The sequence below is a fragment of the Sarcophilus harrisii genome, chromosome 3 (genome assembly GCF_902635505.1).
Source record: "Sarcophilus harrisii chromosome 3, mSarHar1.11, whole genome shotgun sequence".
Taxonomy (NCBI): domain Eukaryota; kingdom Metazoa; phylum Chordata; class Mammalia; order Dasyuromorphia; family Dasyuridae; genus Sarcophilus; species Sarcophilus harrisii.
The window spans coordinates 461,997,960-462,019,623 of NC_045428.1; the positions used below are offsets into that span (position 1 = coordinate 461,997,960).

Here is a 21,664-nt window from a genome sequence, read left to right on the forward strand (position 1 = left end):
ATTTGGCCTATTCAGTAGGTGTGGTACAAACAATTGCCACAGCCCAAATAAAATTTGTAGCTTCTAAAATATATCAGCTCTTTAAGGAACTTCAAGAGCTAGTGGGAAAGCATCCAGGTAAGATTTATCTCTTGCATGTCCACTCAACATAATGGACTCCCAGGTCCTATTTTTGATGATAATTCAAAGGCAGATAGCCTTCTAACCATGTTAATCAATACTCCTTTATTTCAGACAGCCCAAGGATCTCATTCTAAATATCATCTAAGTCTAAATATCATCAGGCTGCTCAAGCTTTACCTTTACAATTTGGAATAACAAGAGTTAGGAGCTAGGAACATAGTAAAAGCCTGTACAGCTTGCCTTCCTTTCCACACTCCTACACTCCCTCTGGGGAAGAACCCTTGTGGTTTGAGACCCAATGAAATTTGGCAAATGGATGTGACCTATTATAAATCTTTTGGTCATCTGTCTTTTATCCACACTGTGGTAGACACCTTTTCAGGATTTACTTTTGAAATACCAGCAGCAAAAGAGACAGCCCAAGTGGTGACAGAATTCCTTATACAAGCATTTGCAATTATGGGTATGCCACAAGCAATAAAAACAGACAATGGACCTGCATATACTTCCAAACATTTTGCACATTTTTGTGCACAGTATAAGATTTTACACACCACTGGCATACACTTTAATTCTCAAGGACAGGAAATAGTAGAGAGGAGAAACAGGGACATTAAGATGCTCCTCCAAAAACAAAAGAAAGGGAGAGCCACAGGTAACCCTAGGGAACTTCTAAATGTAGCTCTTTATACTATTAATTTCTTGATTTTTGACAAAGATGTATTGGCCCCATTAGACAAGTTTTATAACCTACTGGAAGGGCAGTGTCCAGTGCGAGCAGCTCCACTATCTTTAGATAATCACAGGTGATGTGGAGAGACCCAGAAAGTGGTGAATGGAAGGGACCAGATAGGCTAACTGCTTGGGGGAGAGGGTTTGCTTGCATCTCTGCAAGGAGATGGAGAAGAAATCAGATAGGTGCCAACAAGCTATATTCGCCTTGTCCATCGCAGAGAGACGGAGCAGACCCTTGAAACAAAGGAGAAGACCCAAGAAACATTGGGTGGTACCATCGCTGATTGTGCCCACCACAAAAAGAGCATGGCAGTTATGGCAATTGATTCATGAACATCAAAAATTGTTAATGAGACTAATGTAGGACTTCAAAACCCTCAGGAATCATTGGATTTCCTGAGACATGATAAGATTGCTGTAGAATTTCAAAATCTGCAGGAGTTATTGGACTTCCTAACATATAAAAAGACTGTTGCAGGACTTCCAAAAACTTGGGGGAATCATTGGATTCCCTGACACATGAAATAATGGACAATAGATTGGTTTTGGACTATCTCTTGGCTGCTGAAGGAGGCGTATGTGTGATTGTTATTTACATACCTTCCTTCTAGGACTTCTGGAAATCTTTTACAACACCATGTTGATTCATATTGTTTGTTATATCACTACTCGCATGTACAATTCATGTACATTAAGCCTGTGCCAGCTGTGGGGAGAGTCATCACTACTACCCTGCGTGTTATTGCTATGTGCTTATGTAATACCTCTCATGCTGATGGGTTTGTGCATGCCTCTTTCTAGTAAGACCCTTCAGCCCAGAAATCCGCTAGCAATCCCCACTTCCCTTTGGTGCTTTTCATCTCCCTTCCTGAGAAGTCAGGGGGTGGGGAGGCATGATCACCTCCTTTTTAGTGTTTTCTGTAAGAGAACCTGCCAACCCCCCACCAGCCTTGGACACTGCTTAGGGCATGGCTCAGGTAATCTGAGAGTAGCCTTGTAAGGGTGAACAAGATGGAGCTGGGAAGAAGAGGTTCCCACCCATGGCTCTCGCCTCTCATTGCTCAGAGTCTTTGCCATTTCAAGTGGACAGGTAGTGCTGGTCACTTAAGACCTGTTCCACTTGGGAGCTGGGGACCATGGCCCTTAACTGTTTTCACCTCCCTTCCTGAGAAGTCAGGGGGGGCATGATTACCTCCCTTTTTGTGATTCTCACCTCTCTGAGAGTCAAGGAGGGCATGACCACCTGTGTTCTAGAACAAAAGAAAGCAGGAAATGTAGAGGACTGAAACTCTGAATAGGTGTACTTGAATCTGAGAATGCAGAGCACTTCAGGTTAATTACTTATTCCACGTGAGGCAATGGCTTTATTAGCATGCATTTGGATCATGGCTCTCCTCATCTTTGGTGCTTGCCAAAAGTTTGGTAGCAAAAGAATTGTAGGCAAGGATTGAGGGAGGGGGGGTACGAAGTGAAAGGAGAGTGACTTGGCAGCACGATGAAGAGGAGAGAAGCTGGTAACTCTGGATTCCAGAATCCAGGAGACATCTTTGGTAAGGCTCATAGTAGCTTGCCTGCCCTCTTCACTTCTCCCGCTAAAGACCAAGGCCTTTAATTTATCCTGACTCTGGCTGACCCTGAAACCCTCCAGGGAACTAGCCCATACTCTACAAGTAGCCTTTTTTTATTTCTTCCTCCTCCATTTCTTCTTTGCCATGATATCATTTCTTAATTCTCTATCACAAGGCATATCTACACGAGATGAAGCAAAAATGAGAATCTGCATTCTAAATACATTCAGTAAGAGAAGTCACTATCTATTTCTGTTGTACTTTAAAGATAAATGTATGTGATCATTACATTAAGTTCAAAGTCAGGAAGAATATGCAAGCATATTGAAAGCACAATAACCATTATATGAACCAATTTCACTTGCTTGAGAAACTCATCTATTAATTATGTACTGCTACTCCTGCATTTTTTTTCAAAGCTTTTAAACATATCATCAGGGCTAATGATGGAAGAAAAAGACTTTCCATGATATTCCAATGGAGCAATTATGTCTGAATTTTCTTTTGTTTTTCTTTTTCTTTTTAGGCTAAGCAAATGGGATTAAGTGAATTGTCCAGGGTCACAAAGCTTGCAAGTGGTAAATGTTAAGTGTCTAAGGTCAAATTTGAACTCCAATTCTCATGACTTCAAGTCAGTACTCTATTCACTGCACCATCTTGGTGGTGTACCTTGGAATTTCACTTATACTCTAAGGGTGATAAGATAGAGCAAGTGTTAAGACAAATTTCAGCCAAGGTTATCTGTGTTATCTCCTTACCTCATATAATATTCCCTAATATAATATTATAAACATATAACTAAATGCTGCAGTGGCACAAAAGACACCAAAAAAGAAGGAAACGTCTATTTCCTGTGTCTAAGAATCCCATTTTACATGCATAGTATAACACTCATTCACCACAACCCTGATTCTCCTTCTTATGCCAGGTAACACTTCCATATTCTTTAGTAGAAGGGTGAATAGAATCCCAAAGTCCTTAAGATTTTACAAGATAGCTCAGTTGATAATTAGCTATTGAGAATCAAACACTTGGACACTGCATAGGTTCAACAGCTTCATCCTTTCTTCATGGCAACCAGGACTAAAAAAAACCCTGAGTCTTTCTTCTCAGATTTTGTACACTGAGTGATCCAGCTTTTGAAGTGTAGGGATCCATAATGGGCTCTACATAAACTGTACAAATCTGTAAAGGGATCTCTAAAGTCTCTCTATCTAGATGCTACTACTGTTAGAATAATTGGTGCATGCAAAGCTGATCTGAGAGTGTCTTTATAAGAATTACGAACTGAGAATGTCCTCTTATACTTTTGGTAAAAACACACACACAAAAAAAGAACACAAAAAAACAACAACTATCTTACATCTGCTAATTAAACTCATTGCCTCCAATGAACCTATTGCCTGCTACTAATCTTAAAGTTTGATTATTAAAACTCTTAAGCAAATAATTGATTATTTGTTTCTTCACCCTGAAAGGTCTTTAGAACACAAAATTTTACTCGCCAATTCTAAGTTTCTATAAACCTTGAGGATTTGGCAAGGCTAGTAGAAGCTAGTAGTATTAGTGGTTGATAATTACACAGCTTGTTAAAGGACACAAAGTCTCCCCACAGAATTTAAGTGCTCTGCAATCCTTAATGATAAGGAACATACCAAAAAAAAGAAATTATCACATAAACAGTATAAGAAGGAAAGAAATTAACCCATAAAACCGATCAATTAATTGGTTAGATAAAACAAATACAGAGTCAAAGCAAATGGGCCAAGATTGAATGGAATAATATAACAAATGAAAGGCAAAGATACAGGAAAAACTGAGCAGTTAAGGTAGATATAAGTTGCTTGTTGCCACAGTGAAAAAAATTACAGACATGAGAGCCTTTGAAAGTGAAATTTTTAGAGTACAATAGTAACTACACTACTTTGCAATTCTTAAAATAGCAGTGGCTCATCAAAACAAAAAAATGATATTCTGATATTATTTATTAGTATATATGATTATTATGAATGATCCAAGAGAAGTACTGTCATATATTTGAAAACAGAGAATCATGGAGAAATTTCAGAAAAGACTTTGTGAGTTATCTCCTTATCTCACATAGTATATAGCAATGTGTCTTGACATCTGAGGAAAAAATGATTTTTCCAAAAGGAATGCAGCTTCAAGAACAAAGTATAAATTCATTACCCTTGCATTTCTTTTCTTCACCAGAACATTCTCCTCTCCATTAATTTCTTCATGGCAACTTTCACATCCTTGTTCCTCAGGCTGTAGATCAGGGGATTCAACATGGGGACAAGGATTGTGTAAAACACAGACGACATTTTCCCTTGTTCCATTGAGGTGACTGAAGAAGGCTGCAGATACATGAAGGCAGCTGAGCCAAAGAAGATAGAAACAGCTGCCATGTGAGAGCTGCAGGTACTGAAAGCCTTGGATCTCCCTTCGGTGGAACGAATGTGGAGAATGCTAGCAATAATGAAGATGTAAGAGCTAAGAATGGTCAGAGTTGGGGTGAGGATGTTAAATGCACTGAAGCAAACAACCAACATTTCATTAATATAGGTATTCGAGCAAGAAAGCTTCAGGAGGGCATTGAGATCACAGAAGTAATGGTTGATGACATTGTCCTTACAGAAGAACAGTCTAAGCATACATCCTGTGTGAATTGTAGCACCAACGAAGCTCAAAAAGAATACACCACCTGCCAGCCAAATGCACACCTGATGGGACATAATGACATTATATAGCAGGGGCCTACATATGGCAACATAACGATCATATGCCATAGCTGCTAACATATGACACTCAGCAATTATAAAAATGATAAAGAAATAGAGCTGAGTCATACACTCATTGTAGGAGATAGTGTTTTTCTCTGACACAAAATTTACCAACATTTTGGGAGTAATTACAGTAGAATGACAGAAATCAATGAAAGACAAACTACTGAGTAAATAATACATGGGAGTGTGGAGGTGAGAAGTGACTCCAATTAATGTTATCATGCCCAAGTTCCCCACAACGGTCACCACATAGATGCTCAAAAATAGTAGTAAAAGGGGAATCTGGAGTTCTGGCCTGTGTGTTAGTCCTTCAAGGATGAAATCTGTCACTGCAGAGTTATTTCCTCTGTCCATTTGAAAAGTACACTCTGTTGGAATGGGAAAAAAGCAGCACATTAGAGGAAATCCTCATGTTTTTTCAGAGATTCATAAACAATGGGAGACTGTGGGTCAGTTAAGTGTTGCAATGGACAGAACACTGACCCTGGTGTCAGGAGGACCTAATTCAAATTTTGACTTAGACATTTGCTGGCAGGTAAATTTGCTTTAGGGCACAAAGACATTCCCACAGTTTGAGTATTTTATAATTTTAATGAGAAGAAACTTATAAGAGAATGAAATTATCACATTAGCAGTATAAATTAGGAGAGATTTGAGCCACTGGCTCAGTGTGACACCTGTTTCATTTTTAAAGTAACTGACTCTAAAAATAGCATTTACATTTTCTCTAGAATTTTTCTTTTCTATAAGAAAAAGGACAGAAAATGATTTGCCTTCTCTCACAGCAACATGGTAACTTCAAAATTTCACTAAATGGTATATATTGAAAAACAGGCACAGCACATGAAATACTTATCCTAGAGCATGAATGCTCTATATGCTACTTTCCCTTTGGAACATAAGGGAAGTCATTTAATCCTGGCTCCAAAAGAAAAAATAATTACTAGGTGAGTGAAGCCAAGGCTCTTCGGCCACCATTCAGTTGGTGGCCATCACCCTGCTTATTCTGGACACCTAATGTCTCTAGGGGCCTCATTCAGTTGCGAGTCTTGTACATCCAACTATTAAAATTACCTTTACCCAATTTTCCTCCAGTCAGTGCTATGGTTGGGGAAATATTAGTCATAAGAGATATAATAGGGACAGCTGGATAGTGCAGTAGATACAACCAGCCCTAGAGTCAGGAGGACCCTAGTTCAAATCTAAATTTAAACACTTAATCCTTCCTAACTGTGTGACCCTGAGCAAGTCAGTTAATCCCAATTGCCTCCAAAAAAAGAGAGACAGAGATATAATGAAAAATCAGTCACAAAAAGAAATGATTAGCAATGTTTCTTTGTGGCCATCTGAATCTGAAATCCTAAAAACAACTCAGATGACTAGAAACAATGATTTCTGTACCTATTTCAGCGACAAGAAAATATTTTTGAGATGTTCCTTTTTAACCTGATATAAAATTGTGAAAAATCCAATGAAACTGTGGTCTTCTCTTTAATGAAGGACTACTGAAAGACAAGGATGGAACCACCTTGACAACCAGTCCTCATTTTCCTTCATAGTAGACTATTTCTTCACCAACCTCAGGTTGAGATATCTTGATGCCCAAGAGAGGCTTTTAAATTATGTTTCACAAAATCTCAGCTCCTGTGACTGTAGACTGAGAAGGAGAATATTACTCACCTGGCACTCTTGGAACTTAGGGTTGTCTTTTTCAGTGTCTAGAAGGTAAATGGCATTGGTTAGGGTAGTGGTGACAGTTTGGAAAGCTGTCCCTCATGGACCATTTTTATTCTTAGCCTAATTTATAATATTTATCTCACCCACTGATTTTTTTTTCAAAATTCTGAAATAGATATCCAATTTTCTGTTTGTGGGTTTCAGGGAGAGTTTCACTTCAGATGTAAGGGGACAAACAGCACTCATCAATATAATCCTGCTTATTTGGTATGAGTGTTTTCTCTTAGGACTGGAGAACCCTGGGAGTTGATTAGAAGTACAAATAGAGACTACTGAAGTCTCTTATTTATATCACTAGGGATACAATAATTCTGATGTCAGTTTTCACCCTTCTTTTCCTCTTGTTAAGAGGATTATTTTGACTAAGTCTTTGCCTTATTTTGCAGAGGGAAATCATGATATATAAACTATCAGTAGTCTAGGATAAGTATTTCACATGTTCCTTCTTAGATATATACTATTTGGTGAAATTTTAAAGCTACCATGATTTTGGGAAAGAAGGCAAAATTTTTCTTTCTTTTTCTAATAAAAAAGAGAAACTGTGGAGAAAATGGGAATATTACTTTTAGACTCAGTTTCTTTAAAAAAAAAAAACAAATATGCTATTCTGGAAGGACTTTGAGGACTTGGGATATGAATGATCTGAGCAAAGGGCAGCTAACTGGTGCAGTATATAAAGTACTATGCCAAGAATCATGAAGACTCTTTATTTTTTAATTTTTTAAAAAAATAATAGCTTTTTTAGTTTCAAAATACATGCAAATATACTTTTCAACATTCACCCTTGCAAAATCTTGTGTTCCAAATTTTCTCCCTCCCATTCCCCACTGCCCAGACAGCAAATAATCCAATACATGTTAAACACCTATAATTCTTCTATATATATTTCCACATTTATCAAGCTGCACAAGAAAAATCAAATCAAAAAGGAAAAAAATCATGAGGGGGGGAAAAAAAAAACAAAAACAAAACAATAAAAAGTATGAAAATACTATGCTGTGACCTACACTCAGTGCCCCCAGTGATCTTTCTGGGTACAGATGGCTCTTTTCATCACAAGTGTATTGGGATGAGCCTGAATCACCTCATTGTTGAAAAGAGCCACACCCTTCAGAAGTGATCATATGATCTTCTTATTGCTGTGTGCAATGTTCTCATTTCTACTCACTTCACTCAGTATCAGTTCATGTAAGTGTCTCCAGGCCTTTCTGAAATCATCTTAATGATCATTTCTTAGAGAACAGTAATATTCTATAACATTCATATAACAAAACTTATTCAGCAATTTCCCAAATGATTTGCAAAACTCAGTTTCCAACTCTTTGCCACTACAAAAAACACCAGCATACATTTTTGCATATGCGGGTCCTTTTCCCTTTTTATTCTCACTTTGGGATATGATCTAGTAGAGATACTGCTGGATCAAAGTGTATGAAATTTGCCCTTTGGGCAAAGTTCCATATCACTCTCCAGCATGGTTGGATCAGTTCACAATACCACAAACAATGTTAGCATCTCAGTTTTCCCACATCCAGTCCAACATTTATCATTATCTTTTCCTTTCTTTTTAGTCAAGATAAGAAGTGTGAGGTGGTATCTCAAAGTAGTTTTAATTTACATTTTTCTAATCAAGAGTGATTTAGAGCATTTTTCATATGACTGACATAGCTTTAATTTTGCCAGCTTTGTACTTCCCTTTTAATCTTTTTTCTGTTGGTTTTTCTTGGGCAAAGCTGGTTTAATTTAATGTAATCAAAGTTGTCCATTTTGCCTTTCATAACGCTCTCTAGTTCTTTGGTCATAAATTCCTTCCTTCTCCAAAGATCTGATTTTGCTGTCCTAATTTGTTTATGGTATCTCCTTTATGCCCAAATCATGTACTCATTTTGACCTTATTTTGATATGGGGTGTGAATTATGGATCTATACTGAGTTTGACATTATTTTACAGTTTTCCCAGAAATTTTTGTCAAATATTGAGTTCTTATTCCAGAAGCTGGAGTTTGGGGGGTTATCAAATACTAGATTACTATAGACTTAGATATTGTGTCATATGTATCTAATCTATTCCACTGATTCCCCCACTCTATTTCTTAGCTGGTACCAAACAGATGTGATTATTGTTGCTTTATAACATAGCTTTATGTTTGGTAATGCCATCATCCCTTCAATTTTTTTCATTAATTCTCTTGAGATTCTTGACCTGGTGTTTTGGTAGTTTGATTTTTATGGCACTGAACAAGTAGACCAATTTAGGCAGAGTTGTCATTTTTATTATATTAGCTGAGTCTACTCATGAGAAATATATAGGTATAAGGATAAGATTCTATAGGCCTCGGCCCTCAGTTTCCCTCCACATACATGGGGTAATAACAGTACAGTGAATTATTATTCACCCCTGTTTTGCAGCTGCAGAATAATCCTGGGAACAAATTAATGAAAAGAACACCATCCTGAGTGTATTCCAGCCAAATCTACCAAGGATGCATTATCTATATACTGGAACTAATCACTCTAGGAATAAAGCTTCACTCCTGAGAGACTCTGACAGGACTGGCCCCACTTCTGGATTCGCTCAAGAAAGTAAAGTCAGTATTGCTGGAATTTTTTCACCTTTGTTAATGATAGATCAATATCCAAATTGGAATCTCACCCATGGAGAGGATGCTCTGCCTGAGACCCTCCCAGTAGAGATTTGCGGGGCTTTAATCCTGGATTCCCCAGCCAGAGGTCTGTGAAATTGGTGCTTCCCTGAGTCAGTGTTGTATTCTTTCTTCTCCCCTCTTCTAATCTAGATATCTCTTTATATTGTAGTAATTATATCAATCATAGGATGTATTAAGTGCTTTTGTTGTTAAGAACTGTACTGTTTTTGTTTTCATTTTTTATAATTGTTATTGTTATTATATTCACTATTATTAAACATTTTCATATAACCTGATATCTTAGGTCTTATGGGAGCAAGCCACTCTGTAGGAGCAAATTAATAAATCTTAGCCTAACACCATGAACAATCGATATTTTCCCAATTGTTTAGATCTGACTCTATTTGTGTGAGAAGTGTTTTATAATTGTGTTTATATACTTCTTGGGTTTACCTTTGTAGGTAGACTCCCAAATATGTAATTTTGTATGCAGTTATTTTAAATGGAATTTCTCTTTCTATCTCTTGCAGATGGGGTTATCAGTAATATATAGAAACACTATATAGAATATATAGAAATTATTTCTGTGGGTTTATTTTATATTTTATGACTTTGCTAAGGCTTTGAATTGTTTCAAGTTGGTTTTTGGATGATTTTCTAGGATTCTCTAAGTATAACATCATATCATTTGCAAAGAGTTATAGTTTTATTTCCTCTTTGCCTGTTCTGATTCCTTTAATTAATTTTTTTCTTATTGCTAAAGCCAACATTTATACTATAATGTTGATTAATAGTGGTGATGATGGACATCCTTGTTTCATCTTATTTGGAATGCTTTTAACTTCTCTCCATTATGAACAATATTTGCTATTGGTTTTAGATAGATACTGCACATTATTTTAAGGAAAGCTCCTTTTATTCCTGTGCTCTGTAGTATTTTTTATTAGGAATGGGCTGTATTTTGTCAAAAAATCTTCGGCATCTATTGAGATTATAATATGATCTATGTTGATTTTGTTGTTAATATCGTCAATTATGGTAATTGTTTTCCAGACATTGAACCAGCTCTACATCCCACTTGGTCATAGTGTATTATCCTGCTGATAAGTTGCTGTAATTTCTTTGCTAATATTTTATTTTAAAATTTTGCATCATTATTCACTAGGGAGATTGGTCTGTAATTTTCATTGGTTTCTTCTTCCTGGTTAAGATATCAATGCCATATTTGTGTCACTGAAGCAATTTGGCAGGACTCCTTCTTTACCTGTTTTTCCAAATAGGTAATTGGAATTAATTGTTCTTTAAATGTTTGGTAGAAGTCACTTGTAAATCCAGCTGGTTCTTGAGATTTTTTTTTTAGGGAGTTAAGTAATAGTTTGTTCCATTTCTGTTTTCTAAAATGGGACTATTTAAATAATTTATTTCCTTTCCTCTTGATCTGAGAAATTTATATTTTTAAAATATTTATCCAATAAAAATATTTAAAAAACATTTTTTCATAATGCCTCATTCTGAAGCAGAGAGAACCAAATCAGACTATTAAAAAAAATAAGAGCTATGCCCCAGTTGATAAATGATCAAAAGATATGATCTGTACCAAAAGGGCTATAAATTCATGCATATCCTTTGACCCAGTAATATTATTAGGCATGATTCCCAAAAGGGATTTTAAAAAAGAAGGAAAAGGACTTATATGTACAAAAATATGTATAGCAGCTCTCTCCTCAAGCAAAAAAACCAAAACAAACAAACAAACAAAAAAACTGGAATCTGAGAGGATGTCCATAAATTGGGGAATGACTGAATAAATTGTGGTATGTGATTATGATGAAATTTAATTGTGCTATGGTATTTGATGAACATGATGCTCTCAGGAAAAAAAAAATTCTGGAAATCCCTATATGAACTGGAACAAAGTAACAAGTACTATATACAAAGTAATAGCAATGTTCTAAGATGATCAGTTGGAAATGACTTTGCTATTTTTAGCACTACAGTGATCCATGACAGTATCTGAAATACTTATAAACAACCCTATCTATACCCAGAGAAAGAACTGGTTGTGTCTGAATACATTTTGAAGAACTCTCTCTTTTTCTTTCTTTCTGATATTCTCTCTCTGTGTGTCTCTCTCTGCTGCTGTTTCTTTTTGTCCCTCTGTCTTTCTCAGTTTGTCTCTCTGTCATTGTTTCTTTCTGTCTGTCTCTCCCCCCCCTTTCTTCCCTCTTTATTTTTCTTCAGGTCTTTTTAGGGTAAAAGAGATATGTTTTCTTTCACAAAATGAATTTTATGGAAATGTTTTACATAACTTCACATGTTTTGTAATGAAGACAGCCATCTGCATCCAGATTGAGGACTGTGTGATCTGAGCGTGGATCAAACATAATATTTTTACTATTGTTGTTGTTTGCTTGTATTTTGTTTTCTTTCTCATTTTTTTAACTTCTTATGCAGCATGATAATTGTGGAAATATGTATAGAAGAATTACACATGTTTAACATATATTGGATGACTTGCTATCTAGGGAAGGAAGGGAAGTGCAAGGGAAAATTTTAAGGGAAAGGGAAAGAATTTGTAGTTCAAAAATTTTGGTTGATGGAAGAAGAGCAGACATTTTCTCAAAGCCCTTAACTGTTAAACTTTCCAAAATAGTGCAGTTGATACCTGGGTATTCAGAATCAACCACCAGGTTCAGAAATTTCATCCTCCCTTTGTGGCAACCAGGAATAAAAACAACTCTTGTTTTCTCAGATTTTACATACTAATCCATAATCCAATATACTAATCCGTAATCTCTACATAAATTGTACATACCTGTAAGGAGATCCCTAAAGTCATTCTACCTTGTTGTTATTCCCATTAGAATAATTAGTGTACACAGAGTCCCAGATTAATTTAATTTTCTTGGTAAGTTTCTTATCTAAGGATTGTAAAGTACTCAAATTCTGTGGAAGTCTTTGTGACCTACAGTAAGCAATGTAAGTATCAGTCAACAATACTGGCAACTTCCACTAGCCTTGCCAAATCCCCAAGCGTTACAGAAATTTAAAACCGATCTGTAAAATTTTGTATTCTAAAGACCTTTCAGGGTGAAGAAACAAATAATTAAATATTTGCTTAAGAGTTCATGAACGAGTGATTATTATTGATCACAAAATAGGTCATTTTGATTATATAAAGTTTAAAAGTTTTTGTACAAACAAAACTAATGCAGTCAAGATTAGAAGGGAAGCAATAAACTTGGAAAACATTTTTACATTCAAAGGTTCTGATAAAGGCCTCATTTCTAAAATATATAGAGAATTGACTCAGATTTATAAGAAATCAAGTCATTCTCCAATTTATAAATAGTCAAAGGATTTGAACAGACAATTTTCAGAAGAAATTGAAACTATTTCTACTCATATGAATTGATCAGAAAAATGTAAATTAAGACAATTCTGAGATACTACTACATACCTCTCAGATTGGCTAAGATGACAGGAAAAGATAATGGATTTTGGAGGGGATGTGGGAAAATTGGGACAGATACATTGTTGATGGAACTGTGAATGGATCCAACAATTCTGGAGAGCAATCTGGAACTATGTTCAAGAAGCTATCAAACTGTGCATGACCTAGAAATGTTATTACTGGGCTTATATCCCAAAGAGATCTTAAAGGAAGGAAAGAGACCTATATGTGCAAAAATGTTTCTGGCATCCCCTTTTTGTAGTAGCACGAAACTGGAAACTGAGTTTCCACCAATTGCTGAATGGCTGAATAAATTATGATGGATAAATGTTATGGAATATTATTGTTCTCTAAGAAACAACCAGCAGAATGATTCAGAGAGGCCTGGAGAGACTTACATGAACTGATGCCAATTGAAATGAGCAGAACCAAGAGATCATTGTACATGGCAAACCTCTAGTCAGTGCTATGGTTGGTGCAATCTTAGCAATAAGAGATATAAAGGGAAGCTGGATGTGCAGTGCATAGAGCACCAGCCCTGAGTCAGTAGAACCTGAATGCAAATCTGGCCTCAGACACTTAACGCTTCCTATTTGTGTATGGGACCCTCAGCAAGTCACTTAACTCGCCTCAAAAAAAGAGATATAATGAAGAATCGGTCAGAAAAAGAAATGACTATGGGTGTTTCTTTACAGCCAATGACTCATCCTTAACATCTGTATCTGGACTCCTAATAAAAACTCAGATCACCAGAAACAAGGATAAATAGATATAAGAAAATATGTTGAGATATTCATTTTTAACTTGACATCAAAACATGAAAAATCTATTGAAACTGTGGTCTTCTCTTTAATGAAGGACTACTGAAAGACAGGGGCTAGAACTACCTTGACAACTGCTAATTTTAAACTTTCCTTCATAGTATACTATTTCTTCACCAACCTCATATTGAGATCTCTTCATGACTAAGCAGGTTCTTCAGACAGTGTTTCAAAAAATGTAAGCTCCTGTGACTCTTAGCTTAAAAGGAAAATATTAATCACTTGGCAGTCTTGGAATCTAGGGTTATCTTTCTCATTGTTCTAGAAGGTAAATGGCATCTCTTAGGGTAATGGTGACAGTTTGGAAAACTATCCCTCTTGCACTGTTTTTATTTTCAGTCTAATTAATAGTATGTATCTCACATACCAAACTTCTCTCAAAATTCTGAAATAGAGACCAAGATTCCTGTTTGTGAGTTTTGGGGAAGGGTTTCACTTCAGATGTAAGGGAGTAAGCACTAATCAATATAACCCAAGTTGCTGGCTTATTTGGTATGAGTGTTTTCTCTTAGGACTGGAGAACCCTGGGATTTGATTAAGAAGGACAAATAAGGGCTGCTGAATTCTCTTATCTATCTCACTCATTTCCACTATCCCAGTTTTCCCACATCCCCTCCAACCTTCATCCATATCTTTTCCTATCATCTTAGCCAATCTGAGAGGTGTGTAATGGTACCTCAGAGATATCTTCATTTGCATTTCTAATCAATAGTGATTTAGCATTTTTTCCTAAGACTAGAAATGATTTAATTTCTTTGTCTGAAAATTGTCTGTTCATATCCTTTGACCATTTCTCAGTTGGAGAATAGCTTGTATTGTTATAAATTTGAGTCAATTATCTATATATTTTAGAATTGAGGCCTTTGTCAAAACACTTGGATGTAAAGATTTTTCTCATTTTTCTGTTTCCCTTCTAATTGTATTTGCATTACTTTTGTTTGTACAAAACCTTTTTAATTTAATATATTCAAAATAATCCATTTTGCCTTGCATACTGTGCTCTGCTTCTTATTTGATCATAAAGCCCTTCATTCTCCACAAATCTAAGAGGTAGACTATCCTTTGTTCTCCTAATTTGCTTATATTTTGCTTCTCTCTTTATAACAAAAGACTTTCGAGAAGGGACAAGATGAAAGGAAAGAGAGAATAAAATAAATGGGGAGAAATACAATTAATGATAGCAATTGTAAAAATAATTTTAATACAAATTTCTCTGATAAAGACTCATTTATCAGGCAGAGCGAACTGACTCAAACAAAAAATAAGAGCTGTGTCCCAATTGATAAATTATCTATGCCAAAAGGGCTAAAAATTCATGCATCTACTTTGACCTAAAAATAACACTACTAGACATGAATCATAGAATAGATTTTTAAAAAAGGAAAAAGACTTATATGTACAAAAATATTTACAAAAGCTCTCAGGCAAAAAACCCCTGCAAATTGAGGGTATGCCCATGATTTTGGGAATGACTGAATAAATTGTGGTAGTGATTATGATTAGGGTATTGTTAGGATATGATTTAGGCTATATTTTCTATTATTATTCTATGGGATATGATGAGCAGGAAGATCTCAGAAAAAAAAAACCCTGAAAAGTCTTCTATGAACTGGAGCAAAGTGACATGTACTATATACAAAGTAATAGTAACGTTGTGAGATGATCATGTAAATGACCTTGCTATTGTCAGCAGTATAATGATCCATGACTACACTGAAGCACTTATGATGAAAAATCTTAACCATACCTAGAGAAGGAAGTGATTGTGTCTAAATACACTTTGAAGCATTCTCTCTCTCTCTCTCTCTCATTCCTTCCACCTCTTTCTTTTTATTTTTCTTGAATATTCTTTAGGGTGGGAGATCTCTGTTTTCTTTTACAACATGACTTTTATGGAAATGTATTACATAACTTTACATGTAGTTTACATAACCCCACATGTGGTTCTGGAGGATGGGAATAAGGGAAATAATCTGAAGCTGAACAAATTTTAAAACAAATATAAAAATTGCTTTAAATGTAACTGAGGAAAATATTAAATAAATTAACTAATAATTTTAAAAAGATTCAAGTAGGTCCCATCATCTCTGAGAACAAATATAAAATCGTTGGTGTGTAAGATTATTCAAAATCTAATCCTTCTCCCTACTTACTTTTCCATTTTCTTTATCTTACTTTCTACTTCATACTCTTGGATCCAATGACACTAACCTCCATAATATTCTATAAACAAGACACTCTATTTCTTGGCTCTGGGCATTTTTTTTAGCTGTCCCCTTTGCTGGGAATGTTCTATGTTCTCATTTCTATTTCCTGGATTCTCTATTTTCCTTCAAATCTGAACTAAATCCCACCTTCTACAGTAAACCTTTCCCAGACCCTCTTAATTTGACTAACTTGCTTTTAGCTTTTCTTAATTATTTCCCATTTATTTTGTCTATAGTTTATTTGTACATATTTGTTTGTTTTTTGCATCCTCCATTAAATCATGAACTCCTTGAAGGCAAGGGATTCTCTTTTGACTCTTTTGGTTTTCACAACACTTAAGTGAGGTGCCTCATTTCAACCAAGAGAGACTATCTCAGGTCTTATCTAATGAAAAATTCTCCAGTCTCTACTTTAAGTTTCAAGCTAGGGATAAGTACATAATAGAGGCTTCCAGCTCCTCCAAATGTCAGTTTCTTCCCAGTTTTTCTTTCCCTTCAGGGACCTGAAGAGTCTGGAATGTCATGACTTCTCTCTTGAAGCTGGAAGCAAAAAAACACAAATCTCTCTTTTTCTTCAGTTACTACTAACTTGGTACCTCTACTAACATGAAGCATTGAATAGTCTCCATCAATGAAGATAGCCCCCTGCAATTGACCTTTGCAGTCAAAGGATACACACACATATAAACACACATGCACACACTCACACACAAATATGCATGCACCACACATACTGTTGTATTTTAACAATACCCACTTATTAATGTTCAAATACGACTGACATCAGGAAAAAGAAAGTTACCAGCCAAAACTCAATTAAAAAAATTTTGACTAGTGAATACAATTTAAAGTGAGTTTTATGATTCATGAACTTCTTCCATTTGAAAATTTGTTTTTCTGAGGTTGTTGGGTTTTTTCCACAAATATGAACAACCAATGAAACCTAATTTTAAATTGATTGAATTTGGAACCTTGCCTTTAAATCACTTTATCACAAGGTGTTTAGGAATGGCAAAGATAATAATACATGTTTAATCTTGTTATTCTTATCAAAATGTTAGTTAATATAATTTTAATATTTCATTTAAAGATAACTGGTTTTGAATGAAAATACAATATTCCTTTTTAAACCTTTTTATTTTCAAAATATATGCATAATTTTCAACATTCACTTTTTCAATGTCTTGCATTCCAACTTTTTTCCCTTCCTTACCCCTATTCCCTTTTCTGAACAGAATGTAATCCATATATATAAAACATGTGCAGTTCTTCCATACATATTTCTACAATTTTCATGCTGCATGAGAAAAGTCAGATAAAAAAATGAAAAAATAAGAAAACAAAATGCAAGGAAACAACAACCACAAAATGAAAATACTATGTTGTCATCCACATATATTCCTACAGTCCCATCTCTGGGCACAGATGGCTCTCTCTCAGTCACAAGGCCATTGAAATTGGCCTGAATCATCTTGCTGTTGAAAAGAGATTTATTTGTGCATCAGAATTAGTCATCACATAATGTTGCTATTGTTGTGTACAATGTTCTCCTGGTTCTACTAAGTTAACTCAATATCAGTTGATGTAAGGTTCTCCAGACCTCTCTAAAAACATCCTGCTTACCTTTTCTTATTGAACAATAATATTCCAAACATTCAAATAGCATAACCTATTCATCCATTCTCTAACTGAGGGGCATCCACTCAGCTTCTAGAGCCTTGTCTCTGCAAAAAGGGCTGCTATAATAATTTATGCACATGTGGGTTCTTTTCTCTTTTTATGACCTCTTTAGAATACAGGTCCAATAGAAACACTGCTGCATCAGAGGATATCCACAGTTTTTTAGCCTTTTGAGCATAGTTCCACATTGCTCTTCAGAATGGTTGGAAAAGTTCACAACTCCAACAACAATAGATTAGTTTTCCCATATCCCCTCCAACATTCAGTGTTATCTTTTCCTGTCATTTTAGACAATCACAGATGTAAGAAATGGTACTTAATAGTTGTCTTAATATACATCCCTCTGATCAATAGTGATTTAGAGCATTTTTTTATATAACTAGAATGGCTTTAATTTCTTCATCTAAAAATTGCCCATTCATATTCTTTGGACATTTATCAATTGAATGGATTGGAAAATGCAATATTCTTAAATGTTTATTTCATCTTTATCTTATTCTCTTATTTTTTTTTTTTTGCAAGACAATTGGGATTAAATGACTTCCTCAAGGTCACACAGTATTAAACTGTCTAAGGTCAGATTGATTCCTCCTGATTCAAGGACTGGCGCTCTATCAATTATGCCATCTAGATATCTCCTTATCTCATTCTTTTTAACTTCAATTTTATGTGTTTTAAAGTACTAGACTTTGTTTTATTCTCTTTCTTTTTTTATTTGTTGTTTTTTTATTTGGTGAACTCATCATTTTCCATGAATTCAATTTCATCTCTTTGATGATGAATCTCAACTCTATTCAGTTCAAAACTCTCTCCTAGATCCAATCTTACATTTCCAGCTTTCTATTGGACATTTCCAAATGGATTTCCCATAGATAACTTAAATGCACCATGTCCAAAGCAGAACTCATTATTTTCCTCTATACCCTTCCTTCTTCCTAACTTTCTGATTACCATTGAGGATAGCACCATCTTCCCAATCTCCTCTGCTTACAACCTAGGTGTCATCCTCAATTTATCATTATCAGTCTAATTCCTTATAGAAAATCTCTTGCCATATCCTATCAATGTTACCTTCATAATATCTTTCATAAATATTTACTTCTTTATTCAAACATTATATCCATCTTGGTGTTGGGCCTCATTATCTCAGACTAAATTATCAAAGTTACCTTTAGATTGGTCTCCTTGCCTCAGGTTTCTCCCACTCCAGAACATATTCCACTAAGTTTTCATAATGATCTTTTAAAAGTTTGGGTCTATGTCACTTTCTTCCATTCAATGAATCAGAGTGACTTTTTATTACCTCTATAATCAAATAAACATCATATATTTACAAGGAAAGCCCTTCATAATCTACACCCTGGCCTTTCCATGATTCTTATACCTTCTCATACTTTGTTTCCATGGATTTTGTGAATTAGTGATACTTACCTCTTTGTTGCTCCTTGTACGTCATATTCTGCATCATGACTCCATAAGTATTTACTAAATTTTTGCATGTCTGTAATTCTCTCCCTCATCTCCAGCTCCTGCTTCCCTGATTTTCCTTCAAGAGTGATATATAGTCCATCTTGTAGAAGAAGTCTTTCCTGATACATTTTAGTGTAATTGCCTTCCCTGTAAGGATTACTTCCCATTTATTTTGTACATATCTTGTTTGTACATAACTATTTACAAATTGTCTTTCCCCACTAAATAATGAGCTTCTTGAAAGCAGAGACTGTTTGCCTTTCTTTGTATTCCCAGCACATATTACATTGTCATTGCTTATTGACTGTCTTGATGGTAATTTGAATAATATATTAACAAAGAAGATCAGTTATTTAATTTATAAATAATTAGAACTATATTGAGGGTACAGACTCAAAAATTTCTTACTTTTAATGATCAAATTCAAGATAAAAAATTTTGGAGACCGCTACTTTAGGCAGTTATTAATGTGTATAGTCATGTCATTGAAGATAATTAAATCTCCAGGTATAGGATATGTGTATGGAAAATCCTCCTCTTCCTCACATAATCCCTCAAAAATATTTCCACCAATATTGTCTCCCAGGAAAAATATGGGCTTTAGTTGGCACAATCATTTGCATAATGTAACAATGAATTTATTTAATGTCACTGTCCCAGAATGCCTGTAACCATATCCTATTAGGAATCACATTACCAAAAAATCTCTAGATTCTCTGCCTTAAATTCTTACTAATGATAAAGCAGTAGTCTCTTTTGTTTCTTCCTCCTCCATTTGTTCCTTTCCAAGATATCATTTTTTAATTCCCTATCACAATGAATATCTGTACTTGAGAAGCAGCAAAAATGAGTGTGCATTTTAAATACTAATTCACATTCATTAAGAAAAGACATTTTAAAGATATGAGTGGATGTAAATCATTTCAATGAGTTCAGAGTAAGGAAGAATATATATTCATATCAAAGGCATCATATCAATAGTGTTATCTTCCTGAGAAACTCATCTATTAGTTATGTATTGCTACTCCTGTATTTTTTGGAGCTTTTAACCAGGTCATCAGGGGTAAGGGTGGCAGTAAGAAGATTTTGCATGATATTCCAATGGAGAAATATTGTTTGGATTTTTAGGCATACTCTTAAGAGTGATGCCTTAGAGCAAGTGTTGAAATAAATTTAAGCCCAGGCTACCTTATTTATCTCCTTATGTCATATTGAATCATTACCTAAAATTATTCTCTAACTATAAATATATTATAAATATATAATTAAATGCTGCAGTGACACAAAAGACACCAAGAAAGGAATGAAACCTTTCTGCTCTATTTCTTAGAATCATATTTTATATTCATATTATAAAACTCATTCATCCCAACTCTGATTTTCTTTGTTATGTCAGGTAATACTTCCATATTTTTTTTTTTGCTGGAAGGGTGAAGAGAAGGCATTTTCCCAAAGCCCTTAATTTTTAATTGATACCTTAGTTGATACTTTGCTATTCAGAATCAACCAACAGGTCCAGCAGCTATATTTTTCTCTTTGTGGCAGCCAGGGGGGAAAAAAACTAATTCTTTTCTTCTCAGATTTGCTATACTAAGTGATGCAGCTCTTGAAGTTCTAGGATCCATAATGGGCTCTAGATAAATTGTACATATCTGTAAGGAAATCCCTAATATTCTCTCTACCTTGTTATTATTTCTGTTAGAACAATTAGTGTATTCAGAGTCCCAGATTAAAGCTGACCTGGGAGGGTCCTTATGAAAATTGTGTACTGAGAGTGTCCTTTTATACTTTTTGGTGTCAAAACAGTATCTTACATATGTACATGTAAATTCATTCCCTCCAATGACCCTATTGTCTGCTAGTAAGTTTACAATTTGATCATTACAACTCTTAAGCAAATAATTGGTTCTTTGGTTCTTCACTCTGAATGGTCTTTAGAACACAAAAGTTTCTATAAATCTTGAGGATTTGGCAAGGCTAATGGAAGCTAGCGGTATTGGTAACTAATGGTAAACTAATAGTTTACTAAAGGGCACACAAAGATCTACAGAATTTGAGTACTCTACAATTCTTAATGACAAGAAACTTACCAAGAAAATGAAATTATCATATTAACAGTATACGAAAAAAGAAATTAAGGTACATATTCAGTCAATTAGTTGGTTGAGTTGGCCAAGTGCAGAGTAAAAGGAAATGGGTCAAGATTGAATGGAATAATATAAAAAATGGAAGGGAAATCTAGACAAAAAGCAGAATGGTTAAAATACATGAGCTGCTTGTTGCAAGAGTGAACAAAAATTACGAAGAGATGAGTGTCTTCAAGTGAAATCTTTAGAGTATAATTGTAGTTACACCACTATATAGTTCTTAAATCAGCAGTGGCTCATCAAAACAAATACATGATATTTTGATATTATTTATTGGTATACTTGATTA

The 21,664-nt window shown here is 35.0% G+C and overlaps 1 protein-coding gene across 1 annotated transcript; it reads right to left on the reverse strand.

Moving 5' to 3' along the window:
• Positions 1 to 4,633: 4,633 nt before the first annotated feature.
• Positions 4,634 to 5,596, reverse strand: LOC100928798 (olfactory receptor 8G1-like). The gene has a single exon (XM_003764334.2). It carries the CDS (start codon positions 5,567 to 5,569, stop codon positions 4,634 to 4,636), a length of 936 nt encoding a protein of 311 aa, XP_003764382.1. The 5' UTR covers positions 5,570 to 5,596.
• Positions 5,597 to 21,664: the final 16,068 nt, after the last annotated feature.